General features: G+C 38.4%; 1 protein-coding gene across 2 annotated transcripts in view; it reads left to right on the forward strand.

Annotated features, from left to right (window-relative positions):
* The window catches only part of TOM1L1 (target of myb1 like 1 membrane trafficking protein), a 48,615-nt gene that overhangs the window by 10,039 nt on the left and 25,532 nt on the right, over nucleotides 1–13,044 (forward strand). For both annotated transcript variants that reach the window (XM_039885691.1, XM_039885692.1), the window contains exons 4-7: nucleotides 1,818–1,967; nucleotides 2,549–2,674; nucleotides 4,162–4,266; nucleotides 5,270–5,386. In XM_039885691.1, the coding sequence (XP_039741625.1) occupies nucleotides 1,818–1,967; nucleotides 2,549–2,674; nucleotides 4,162–4,266; nucleotides 5,270–5,386 (498 nt within the window). The remainder of the gene's footprint in view (nucleotides 1–1,817; nucleotides 1,968–2,548; nucleotides 2,675–4,161; nucleotides 4,267–5,269; nucleotides 5,387–13,044) is intronic.

Raw genomic sequence — 13,044 nt, forward strand, 5'->3', positions numbered from 1 at the left:
AGAGACTCTGCCCTCTTTCGACTTTACCAATATTACGTTCTCTTTATTTTATGCTTTTTTGTTGGCTGCAATTCTGTTGCCTTTTTTGAGTTTTCTTCCGGTCTAACAGGTGAACCCCATTATTACAGCCATTTTTCCTCTCTCCTCATCACAGCCAGCCTTGATTACTTGCTTTTGGCCTAACATTTTCCTGAACCGTAGCTGTGCTGTGGTGCTCTCAGCTAAGCACCTCTCCCTGAATGTCCCACCATCCTTTTTGTCTGAGTCATCTTGGGCTGCTGTGACAAAAATACCACACACTGGGTGGCTTAAACAACAGATATTTATTATTCATAGTTCTGGAGGCTGTGAGGTCCAAAATCAAGGTGCTGGCAGATCCACTGTCTGTTGAGGACCCACTTTCTGGCTTGTAGGTGGCTATCTCGTTTTATCCTCATGTGGCCAAGAGAGGGATCATCTCTTTAGTCCCTTTTTATAAGGGCACTAGTCTTATTCAGGAGGATCCTACTCTTATTATGTAACAACTTCCTAAAGTCCTCCCTACCCTTCAAATACCATCACATTAGAGATTAGGGGCTTTAACATATGAATTTGAGAGGAACACAAACATTCAGTCCCTAGTACTTTTACACTTGATCTTAGCTAAATAGCCTAGAAGAGATCCTTAGTACTTTTAAACTCAAAATATCTAAATTTCAACCCATTAGTTTTACCCTAGACCAATCATACCACCCCATCCATTTCCAAATTTCCATCAATCTCATGCAGAATGACAGCCAGTTAACTTTCAATCATCTTTGGACAGCCAGTTGGTGAAAGTTCTTACTTCTCACGGCTTTTCCTTCCTTGCACCCACATCATCCTAGCTTAGGCCTCTCTGCATCAGGCTTGTACTATTGGGTCCCTGGCTGGATTTCTCCATCATTCCAGGTTCTTTTACCATCCCCCACCCTGCCCCAATTCTCCCTGTAGAGTGCTGCTTGAAAACCTTTCCTGAGTATTGCTTGGCACCAGCCTTTCAAGTTCAAGATAGAAGTGTGATGGTGACAAACTATTAAGAACATTTAAGTGGTTTCTTAGTGTAATGCCCAGATTCTTTCATGGCCATGCAAATTTCTCTACATGCTACATGATGCCCCTCTAGACTTTACCCTACTTCCTTGGGGTCCCCAATTTGCCTCATAAAGAAGCTTCTACAGACCAAAGTATTTATTCTTCTCACAACTCATATGCTTGTCACCTGTATATATGTTTTTAATATCATTTACCTGTCTAGAATATATCTCTATATTCATTTGTACTCTTCTTAACTATTTTTCAGGACCCAGTTTAGAACCAGTTTTTACCAAAGGTCTTAAGACTACTTGGCCCTAAATTATCACATCTGTCTATAAAGGTCTATAATTTAGGGTGACTATGGGATTTATCACACAGACCAGGACATTTTTTTTTTGACAGTGAAAGGGGGGAATTATCAGGAAAACAGGGTGTACCAGAACTTCTCTGGAAAAAATTGAGACAAATGATACCCTGTCTATAGTCTATGTGTTTTGTTTGCACTTCCTATTTATTACCTTGTATTAGTATTAATGCTGTTATAATTGTGTCCTGACTCCCCAAGAAGTCTATCCTCTAAGCAGTTGCATTATGCATTATACTTCCTCACATTCCTAGAACCTAACATTTTGCTGTGTGTTTTAGTAGACACTAAGTTGTTAATTAGGATGCTGGTGGAAACCATTACTTAGCAATTTGTATTTATATTTAGGAGGCGGTGGTTTTGCCAAGGAAATTTAATGTTTAATTTTTCCCTCTAGCTTATTGACATGTGCATGCAGAACTGTGGTCCAAGTTTCCAATCTCTGATTGTGAAGAAGGAATTCATTAAAGATAGTCTAGTTAAGCTGCTGAATCCCAGATACACCTTGCCATTAGACATTCAGAATAGAATCTTGAATTTCATTAAGGTGAGTCTGTTGTATGCCTTATGGGATGGTAAACTTCTAAGATTAGAGATTTAATTATATACTAATTGGTTTAGTGATTCTTTACATAGCTGTGATTGAGCCAGAAAGCATTTTACTCTCTTATTTCTGTGTAATATTTTTTGGCATTAGATGGTACCCTTTTTCTGAAGAATTTGTAGTCATTTTCCTACTTTTCTTTCAGTTTCTATTTTATTCATGTCAGGTAGGAAAGAGTAATATGTACATTGCAGATATAAAAGCTGTGTCCTGGAGTAGATAACTGACTACTTTCAAAGTTACTTGGCAAAAGAGCTACTGATGATATTTTACAATATGTCTATTAAATCTGGATTTAATACAGCAAAAAGCAATAGTATCTATTCCAGGGTTTCATTAAAATGTTGAGGCATGAGAGTCTGATGATTAAAAATATTTTGTATTATTCTAGTCTCTGAAAATATACAGTTTGTCCTTGGCTTTCAAAAGTAGCTTTCTCATTCGGTGCAAGATACATAATTATCAGTCTCTCATTTTCTGTCACTGGTTTAAGAATTCTGTTCTGTTTTTGCTGCTGTTTTCAGACTTGGTCCCAGGGTTTCCCAGGAGGTGTGGATGTAAGTGAAGTGAAAGAAGTGTACCTTGACCTGCTTAAGAAAGGTGTTCATTTTCCTCCCTCAGATGCAGAGGCTGAAACAAAGCAACAAGAGGTAGGAGGTCTTTCTTTGACTCATGCAGAATAAGATAGTATTATTATATGGGACTTTTCTAATTGAAAGAGACAACTCTAGCTCTAGCTTAAGCAAAAAGATGAATTAATTATTAGAAGGATATTGCAGTATCTCTTAGAATAAACAAGCCACAAGAAGGTTGGCATTAGTTGGATCTTCGGAACCACAGCGAACCAGGCACTCAAATGCCTTATCAATTGTCCACTTCTATGTGTACATGTGATTGTCACCTTCATTCCTCTCTCTCATTACAGACTAGCTTTTTCCACCTAGTGGATAACAGCTCCCAGATTTTCATGGTTTAGCTTTAGCTTTTCCAGATTCCAAGTCAAAAATCCTGGGAGAACAGACTCCTTAAACTAACCTGGGTCAGTTTCCTATTTCTGCACAAATCAGCTGAAGTCTATGAATATGAGGGCTCCAAATAGAAATCATTTGGCTATAGTAGAGGGCAGCTTTCAAAAGAGAGGATTGCTGCTAGACAAGGATCTTTACTTGGGTAGTCTTATAATATACTTGTTTATTATTAATATTGTGTCCATGGGAGAGGATGTTTACATGTATTCCCACATTTGCAAATAATTTTTAAGGTTTTGAACTATAACACTTTGAGTGGCTGATTATAATTCACCCCCTAATTTTCTATTGTTTCTGTACTGCAAAAACAGTAGTTCTTTCCTTCCATAGATTGGTTAGTCCTGCTCGGTGGAATAAGGAATTCAGGTATATACCAAAAGTCAGATCTTTATGGGAGCTTTGTCTCAAGGGCTAATCCTTTTACTTGGTATGCTGCTCCAGGCCATTAGCCTTCTGCCTCCACCTTTTCTCTGCCCATGAGCCTGCTCACATGCCCCTTTTGTTCTTCCTTCCAAGACACAGTGTAGTGGCCCAGAACTTTGATACTCAAAGTATGATGTGGGGTATAATCTGGGAGCTTGTTAGGTATATTCAACCCTGAAGTAAATTAGAATCTCATTTTTACAAGATTTCCAAGGGATTTCTCTACACATTAATGTCGAGAAGCACTGGCCTCAAGCCCCACTCGGGGGTGAGGGGATGTCATTGCTGGAAAAGGAGAGATGCCTTGCCAGCTGTGACTTAAAAGAGACTTGACACGAATCGATTTACCATTTGTTTTTAACAACCCAAAGAGAAGACAGCAGTAATTCACATAACAGTTTATCTGGTAGACCTTTGGTAAAAACTAAGAGTGTTTTATTAAATTTTAACTTAGTTAATAATCATAATAGCCACCTTTTATTGAATACTTTATTATAGGCACACCACTAGCTTAGTACTCTTCTAAAAATGCTGAGTAGGTTGTACACTTGATGATTCACTCTGGGCTAACACCCTCTAACCTGAACTTTCGTTGAGAGAAAATGATTGAGTCATTGGAATGGAAAAACCAGGCTTGGGGTGGGTATGTTAATTCAAATAATAATGTGTACATATCTCATTGATAGACTGCTCAGATCTCATCGAAACCACCAACATCTGGTCCTACTGCACCAGCTCTTTCTTCTGTAATTGTTCCCCGAAGCACGACTATTACATTGGTCCCAGAACAGGTAACAATAGCAACAACTGTGTTTATTGATGACTTTTTCTAAGTTCTCAGCAGTTTATATACAGTTCGTTTGTTCTTCTTCACGTTGTGAGGTGGAGATACATTATTACCCTCATTCTGCAGAGGTGAGAACTGGAGCTTAGTGATCATGCTATGTGATCATGCTATGGGATTCAGTTCTAAATGGACTTAATTCCATGGATTCTGTCTGACCCTAAAGCCTGAGCCCTTAACAGTTGTGCGTGGCTAGTGGCTTTTGTGTCTTCGTGGACACTGGGCTGTGGAATGGATCTTGTGTCAACTAGCTGATTCCAATTGCTCCTGGTAGGATTGTCCATATATCATTTCAGAAACCTCAGTAAATGGTAGCCTTATTGCTAGTATTAATTGTGCCAACTGAAATTACATTTACTTGTTTGTCTATATCTGTTTATGAAAGGTCCAGGTAAGCAATTATTATATGAAGTTCATTTTCATCCTGCTCTAAGGGAACTGTCCTTGAGAAATTTGTGTTATTATTATTCAGCATTATAAAAACATACATGTGATTAATTTCTCAGAATTTAATCCAGTAAGAAAACAAAAGTGATTCTGCCTTGATTCTTCTTTCTCTAACACCATGAGAAGAATAACGCCTTCATTGTTTTCTTGCCTTTTCTTGTTAGTTGCCAAGAAACCCAGACCAACATTTTCCAGTTCATCCTGGTTCCTGGTGTAGTCACCTTCCCCCTTCTCCATATTGGTTCTAATCCGATTTTTTTCCCTTTATTTTTAACTTTCCTAGAACATACTTTTGGATTTATTATAAGAGATGCTAAGTCCTTTTTGGTGACATATTATACATTTATAAAATCTATAAATATATTAATTTAAAATATTAAATTTGAAAATATCAAATTTTACAAAAGATTTCCTCTTTCAGTAAATGTTCCTTGAGAGAAGGAAAGAAGGTAGCCATTCTTTGTGTGACACACACTGACTGGTGACTGTGTTGTTCTCTACAGATTGGAAAATTGCTCAGTGAGTTAGATATGGTGAAGATGAATGTGAGAGTGATGTCTAACATATTGATGGAGAATATTCCTGGATCTGAAAACCATGAAGACATAGAGCTTCTGCAGGTGGAGTAGGATTTCAGGGACAATCAGTCAAAGTGTCTCTTAAATTTATTCTCTATCTAAACTTAGAGCCTTGGACGTGGAAGACACCTTAACATTGCCTAATGTATCCTCCTGCATCGTCGAGTTGATTTCTAAACTTAAAAAGATGCAGGATGACTTTTTCTGAAATGCTACAGACGTGCCTCTTGCCCTCTTGCAACAAATAATTTACCATCATTTAATCATTTATAGGCTTTGACACATACAGTCTCTTATTAGTCTCTAATTGTTTTAAATGTGTAAAAGTTGCCTTTATATCCATCCATTCAACAAATGTTGAATAACTACAGTGGGGGAAAGGATATAAAAATGAAGAGGCTCTCCTGGTTCTCAGGGAACTTATGTTGAGTCAAGATTGTTTTTGTCAACAGTTTAATGAAGTGTCATAGATGCTGTGATTGAAATATGTTTATCATACAGTGGGAAAGGTGGGAATTTTTGGAAAGGTTTCAATGAAGGCAGTTCTCAGGCTGCTGGAAAAAGTGGACAGTATTAGCAGGTGTGGAAAGCCACGAGTAGTTCATTATTACTGGAGCTAGGCCCTCCCACACTTTTTTCTTATGTCTGTACATTCATGCACTTTATTTTTGCCCTCTAATTTTTCGTTCTAATTATCCATTTTAAATTTTAACATACATTTTAACATTAATTTTAGAAGCAGTTAAGGGGAAAAATCCGTTTCTAAATCTTCTCAAGTAGGTTAAGAACCTTATTATATTTTTTACTTTTCTCAGATTTCCACTTCATTTCCCATGCTGGTGTTATCTTTCCTTTAACTTCTCAGATTGTTAGTAAATGACATTTTTCATCACCATTGCTTATTTGGGAAACACTCAATATCACTTCTTATATATTACCACTATCTCCTTGAACCATTAGTAGTGATAAACTTCGAGTGTTTGCTTGTCCAAAAATGTCTTTTCGATGCCTTGTTAAGTGCCAGTATTTTGGCTAGATAACATAATTCTAGATGCAAAATTTCTTAAGTCCTTCGAAGATACTGCTCCATTGTTCTCTTGCATCCAGTGATGCTGATAAGTATATTACTGATTCTTGCACCTTTGTTTTATCTTTTTTTTCCTGGTTATATTTGTGATTTCTCTTTACCATAACATTTCTGAAATTTCACTACACTGTGTCTGGGGATATGTGTGTATATATGTACATATGTATAATTTCCCTTAATTCTTAGGGAAGTACCTGACAGGCCTTTTTGCCTTGCTAAGTTATTTATATTTTAATTCTGAGGATTTGTCAGCTCTTCAAATATTTCTTTTGTATGACCTTCCTATTCTTTTCTTATGGAACTTTTATTAGATGACAAAACTTAGTTATATATTTTTCTTATCCTTTAACATCTTTTTATACTTTTCATATCTTCATTCTTTTGTACTGTAGATCTAAGTATCTCCATGTATTATTTCTCTGAAATTTGCACATCAGATTTTCTATTTAGCCCTTCTAGTGGATGTTTTATTTCAACATTATTTTTTTTAATTTTAAAATTCTATTTGGATTTTTATAATAGTTCCTTTTTTCCTCATGAATGTGTTTCCCCCTTTTGTATTTCTAATTATTTTTAAAGTTGTTTTTTCATTTTCTCTATGGATTCTTTTTCCTTGGGTGCAAATTCTTATCACCTCTTTCATTTGCATTCCTCAGATATCTAGCTGGATTGCTAATTGTGAGCTCATTTTTTGCGTGAGATTTCTTATCATCTGGTCTGCATTCTCTATGACTCAGCTCATTCAAGCCAAGGGGAAGACACAGTTTTGCAGCTTGTGCTTCCTGTCGTTTTCAGAGTATGCGGAACTGATATGGGGTGATGCTGAGTAGGATATATTGGTAGCGGGTCTTCTGAGTTGTATGCTTCCTGCTTTTCCTGGATGCTACCTGCAATTGGAAATAATATTCTATGTCTTTGTTCAGGCAGTGTTCCCACCTAGAAACAGATTCTCTTAACTCAGGAGCTATCAGGTCTCAAATGGGGAGACAGTTGTGAGCAGTGGTTGTCTTGCCTGGTTGTTTCACTGCCGTACGTCAACCAAACTGTCTGCTAGCTGCCGCCTGTGCCATCTTGTTCTGGCTTCCACAGTCTCTAGGTATGGCGCATCCTTCATTTTCTTTCCCTGCTATGAGACAATACTCATTATGGGCATTCTCGAATGTCCTAAATTGTGCTTTCTTGTAATCCAGGAGTCAGCAAACTGGCCAGTGGGGCCACATGAAGGCCTTTGTCTGTTTCAGCGTTATAAACTCAGAAAAAATTTTTACATTTTTAAAGGGTTGTTTTTTTAAAAAAGAGAGCAAGGTCATTTATCAAGCTATATGTCTGCAAGCCTACCTCCCGAGACCTCTAAGAGTCAGACATACCTCTTAAGGAACTCCTTGACACCCCTCAGCCGCTATTAATGGATTTGAGTTTGCGGCATCTCTCAGGTACGTAGGGATGAGAAGAGAATTTACAAGTACAGCTTAGAATCATAAAGTTCCAGGTGAAGAGTGATAAGATCTGGTCTGTACAGATTATTGAGGACCTTATATACCATGCCAGCATGGGCTTGTCCCAGATGGCAGAAGGGCACTCACTATTAAAGAGATATAAGCGAAGAACTGCATAACCAGATAAAATTTTAGAAAGATTCCTCTGGTGACACTATGAGATGATTATTTCTGGGGAAACAAGAAGAATCTCTAGGAAACAGTTTAAGACAGCATTTCCTATTCATGTACTGCTACATTCTATGGGGGAAATGACATCTCTGGTTAAATAAGTTTACAAAACAAATTGCCTACTGTATTTCTCTTGGAGGTTCATAAAACCCATTAGTATAGTAGAGGTTCTATGAGTCTGCATTTAATTCAACACTTACAAACTACTTGACCAAAGAATCCCCATTTGCTGAGTATCTATTAATATCCTACAGAACATCAGAATAACATACCTTGAGAGAAACCAATATTTCACATCAGTGGCATTAAATATATTATTTTTAGAATACTTTACTTAGGAACAGTATATCATTTTGCTAAGGATTCTTGGAGTTCTTGGCCTCAGGTAAGTCATTTACTGTCATTGGACTTAATTTCTTTATGTATAAAATGAAGAGTTAAGATAATCCTTAATAAACAAAAATACCATAACATCCTTTTTATATAGGAGGTTAAAATTAATTATTAGAGTTGCTATGTAGGATTGTATTTTAAAAATCCACAATTGAAGGCTTTTACAGATACAAACTTTGTGACTCATGATGCTAACGAGAGTGTTAAACTAAATGTAAAATTAAATATTAAAATAAAAATACGTGGCAGATATTTTTGAAAAATGGCCATATTCCATTTAAATACATGAATTCAGGTTTATATTTTATGTAATCCTGGAGTACAGTGCAATGCCTTATTGTGTCAGAGTCTCTGGGTGTAGATATTGGTTTGAATTTTGCAAGTTTAATGCTAATTTGTTGGTGGCTGTTTTGATGCCAGAGCTTAGGGCTGTGTGTTGCCTTGAATAGTAAAGAGACTTGGGTTATAAATCAACATTAGAATACTACTCCTGGGCAATTCAGACTAAATGGGTTCTGGCTTAGGATCAGCTTGTTTACAGAGCCTAATGTATGTATAACTTTTTCTTGTGCTTTTTGTTAAAAGCATATAGAAACCTGGTGTGAGAAGTGCTAGTCTTAAATTCTTTTGATATGTATTTGAATTTTTTTTTTTTTGTAATCTAAATAACCTCATTAAAGAAAACTATTTCTCTACTCACAACACTTCTGACACCTTGTAAGTAAGGTTTTTCTCCCTCACATTAAACAGTTCTGACTATAATTATCCAGTTAGCACAGACCCTACAGGTTAAGGGCTCAGTCCCACAAGATTATCCCCTACCTCAGACACCAATCACAAGTACTGGGTCCCCTGGTTACTCACTCTTCTGTCTGATTTGGCTACACATCAGGGATTTCCATAACCCCCTTCTCAGGCCCCGTAATTTGCTAGAACGGCTCACAGAATCCAGAAAAATGCTTTACCTACTATTACTGGTTTATTATAATGGATACAGATGAACAGCCAGATGAAAGGGTACATAGGGTGAGGTCTGGAAGGGTCAGGAGCTTCTGACCTCATGGAATTGGGGTTCACCACCCTCCTGGCACCTAGATGTGTTCACCGACCCAGAAGCTCTCAGAACCCCTTTAGGTAGGGTTTTCATGGAGATTCATTATGTAGGTAGGATTGATTTGATCCTTGATCAGTGGTGGTTAACACAGTCTCCAGCACTTCTCCCCTCCCTGGAGGTCAGGGATGGGACTGAAAGGTCCAACCTTCTAATCACAAGATTGGTCTTTTTGGCAGCAATACCCCCTCTTCCAGGAGTTACCGTATTAGCATAAACTCTGGTAGGGTTGAAAGGAGCTTATTATGACTAACAAGAGATGCTCCTCTCACCTCTACTACTCAGGAAATTCCAAGGGTTTTAGAATTTCTGTGCTAGATACTGGGGTTGAAGAGCAAATCTATATTTCTTGTAATATCACAATATCATATCTCACTACGGTCAGTCTAAAATAATTAATGAAATCCTCCATGGCAAGAGGTCAAGGAGCCTCTGGTACAAGGATATTAAAAATAAATTAGCAAAGATAGAGTATGGGGAAACAAAGGAATTCTTTGGTACATATTCAGGACTTTTCTCACATCTGTCTGAACTATTTAGATCAATGGTGTTAGAAGCCTCAGGTAATGCTAGCATTCTGCCTGGCCTCCCCCATATAACCAAAAGGGCTTTTGAAGGCTTTGGCATGAGCCTAGGGGGGCATCAAGGTGGGAGGCACTGAGAGCCATTGGCATTGGGCATCCCAAAAGCATATTCTGAGGGGAGGAATGCATCTATAAAGAAGTGGTGAAGTATCTGAAATCAACTCTGCAAATTGTGACATGGAAATCTATTCTTTTCCCAAAACCAGCTGATAACCACAGTTAGTTTTTTAGCTCACTAAAATAATAAACTTATCTCTTTATTCCCCAAATCCTATTGAAATGACAGAAGAAATATGAAAATAAGAATATACTCTCCCAGATTACAGGAGAGCCTAGACAGACCATCAAGAGACCAGAACAGTGAGAATATTCAGTGTCTGATAATATAGGGTGGGACCAGACCGGCCAAGGAACTGGCAACCTCATTTTGGCCAAAGAGACCCTTTCAAAGCGACTTTCTCCAGAAGAAGCCTCTACAAACCTCAAAGTCGAAATAAGATTGGACGGGTCTCGGAGATGAAAACAACTGTATCCATCCTCTGCTGTCCCAGCAGCTAACTTCAGGAATAGGGAACTTTTAGTGTCACCATTGTTGACCAAAGAATGTCCAGCTTATAGAAAAGTTTTGTAAGAGTTTATTTGAGCCAGAATTTTGAGTACATGCCCAGAAGCAAAATCTCAACAGATTGAGAAAATGCTCTGGAGGATGGCAGTTTTCCAGCTCCTTTTATGCTTTTAGAATCAGAGTTGAACATGTTAAGAAAAGAGCGGAATAGATTGCTGGTAGATTAGAGAGATAGGAGAAAGCAAAGTGGAGGCATCTCTGGGATTAGCTCAAAAGCAAAATGGAGAAACAAATACTTTTACATTAGTGGGTAGAGGATAGTTAATAATTAACATTTACAACATAGAGGTATGTGGGAACAAGATAACAGTGAAGGATTCTGTGGTCTCTTGCTCTGATGGTTTTGTGCTCTGGTGCCTGCAGTTGTGCCTTAGAGGGCTCTAGAAAAGAAAATTACGGTTACATTTTAAAGCTATGTTATCCTAGATATATAAGAACGACAGACAGGGTTCACTTAAGGTAAAGTAAGATTGACCTTTGCTAAGGAAGCTACAGAATGACCTTTGCTAAGGAAGCTACAGACCTATGATGTGACAACCCGCCCTGGCCTGCCCAGGTAGGAATTTATGACCAGACTATCCTGTATGGTTACTTTCGGTCACTGAGCTTGTCAGGCCTGCCATGTGGCCCCCTTGAGCTTGTCAGGTTTATCGCATAGCTCATTTTTCTTTCACACTGTTAATGCCAGAGGAAAAAGACTGTGATCCAGTTACTGGTGGTTTCCAAGAGAAACTGGAACCTCTGCAGTCAGAAGAGAAAGGACTAGTTAGCACTCATGAGGATTTTTCACCTTGGAAGGCAAGAAGGGAGTTTCATTCCTAGCGATGATGATGGAATAAGGCTGTTAGGATTCTCAGGAAAAATACTTATGTTTCTTCTCTTCCTGAAAGCTGAGACACCATTTTCCTTTATAGGACCGAAGTGTTTTTTTTTTTTTTCCTTTCTCTATTTATATAGTGAAAGTGGCTTTTTTTTTTTTTTACTATCCAGACCAACACTTCTGACATCAAATGTGTGGGTATTTTTCCCACACTCACCATATTCTCCTGTCCGCTGGGCATCCTACAATGCAACTCAATTCTGAAACTGTCTGCCTGGAGTTAGCACCAGATCCCACAGGGTAAGGGCTCAATCCCACAAGACAGCTTCCACTTCCGATGCTCATTGCAAGTCCAAGTCTCCCATACTTCTTGCCAACCAGCTATAAACCAGGGGCTCCCAAGACCTCTTGGGGTTTGATAATTTGCTAAAATGACTTACAGAACTGGTTTGTTAAAAAGAATAGTACAAGAGATGAAAATGAATAGGTAGATGAAGAAGTCCAGAGGGTTCTGAGGTTCTATCTCCGTGGAGTTGGGGTGCATCACCCTCCTAGCACTTAGATGTGGTCGCCAACCCAGAAGCTGTCCGAACCCTGTAGTTTATGCGTTTTTATAGAGGCGTACAGGTTCAGAACGGACCTCCCCAAAATGTGCCACTTTGGCATGTGCATTAGTTTGAGCTAAAGGCAAATAGTAGACCTAGTAGGCTCAGGAGATACTTTTACCTCGCCTTTAAATAATTTAAATTAGGGGCCTTGCCATAATGAACTATCACTAGAAATAACTTTTTATGACCTATCTAGAGGGTGGGGCAAACATCTAATTACTGAACCTCTGTTTCTCTTATCCTGCAATGATCTTCCTCCCCTTTGAATCCCTGAGGCACCTTACCTTACTCTATCCTTAGCTCAGAATGCCACATATACCTCATTTTTTAAACTTCTGTCCCTGACTCTCATGTATGTGGAGTTCCTATTTGTACATATGTAATTAAATTTGGGTATTTTCTCTCATTAATCTGCCTCATGCAGATTTAATTATTAGATCAGCTGAAAGAACCTTAGGGGAAGGGTAAAGGAAAGTTTCTTCCACTCCCACAGAAGCTTCATCATGCATGCATGGTCAGTTGTTGTTAATTGTTGTTAATCTCCAGCCTCTCTCCCGTTCCCAGAGGACGGAGGGTAGGGCTGAGAGTTCCAAGCTTTTTATTGTGGTTTGGTCTTTCTGTTGACTGGCTCCTAGTCTGAAGCCATCCAGGAGCCCACCAAGAGTTGTTTCATTAGAGCAAAATATGCTCCTATCACCCAGGGTTTTAGGAGCTCTGTGTCATGAACTGGGAGCAGTGACATATGTATTTCTTATTTCACATATAAGGGAGTAGCCATTTAGGTGTCCACGCTGCATATGAGATC

This window comes from Pteropus medius, unplaced genomic scaffold, assembly GCF_902729225.1.
Source record: "Pteropus medius unplaced genomic scaffold, Ma_sr-lr_union100, whole genome shotgun sequence".
NCBI classification, from domain to species: Eukaryota; Metazoa; Chordata; class Mammalia; order Chiroptera; family Pteropodidae; genus Pteropus; species Pteropus medius.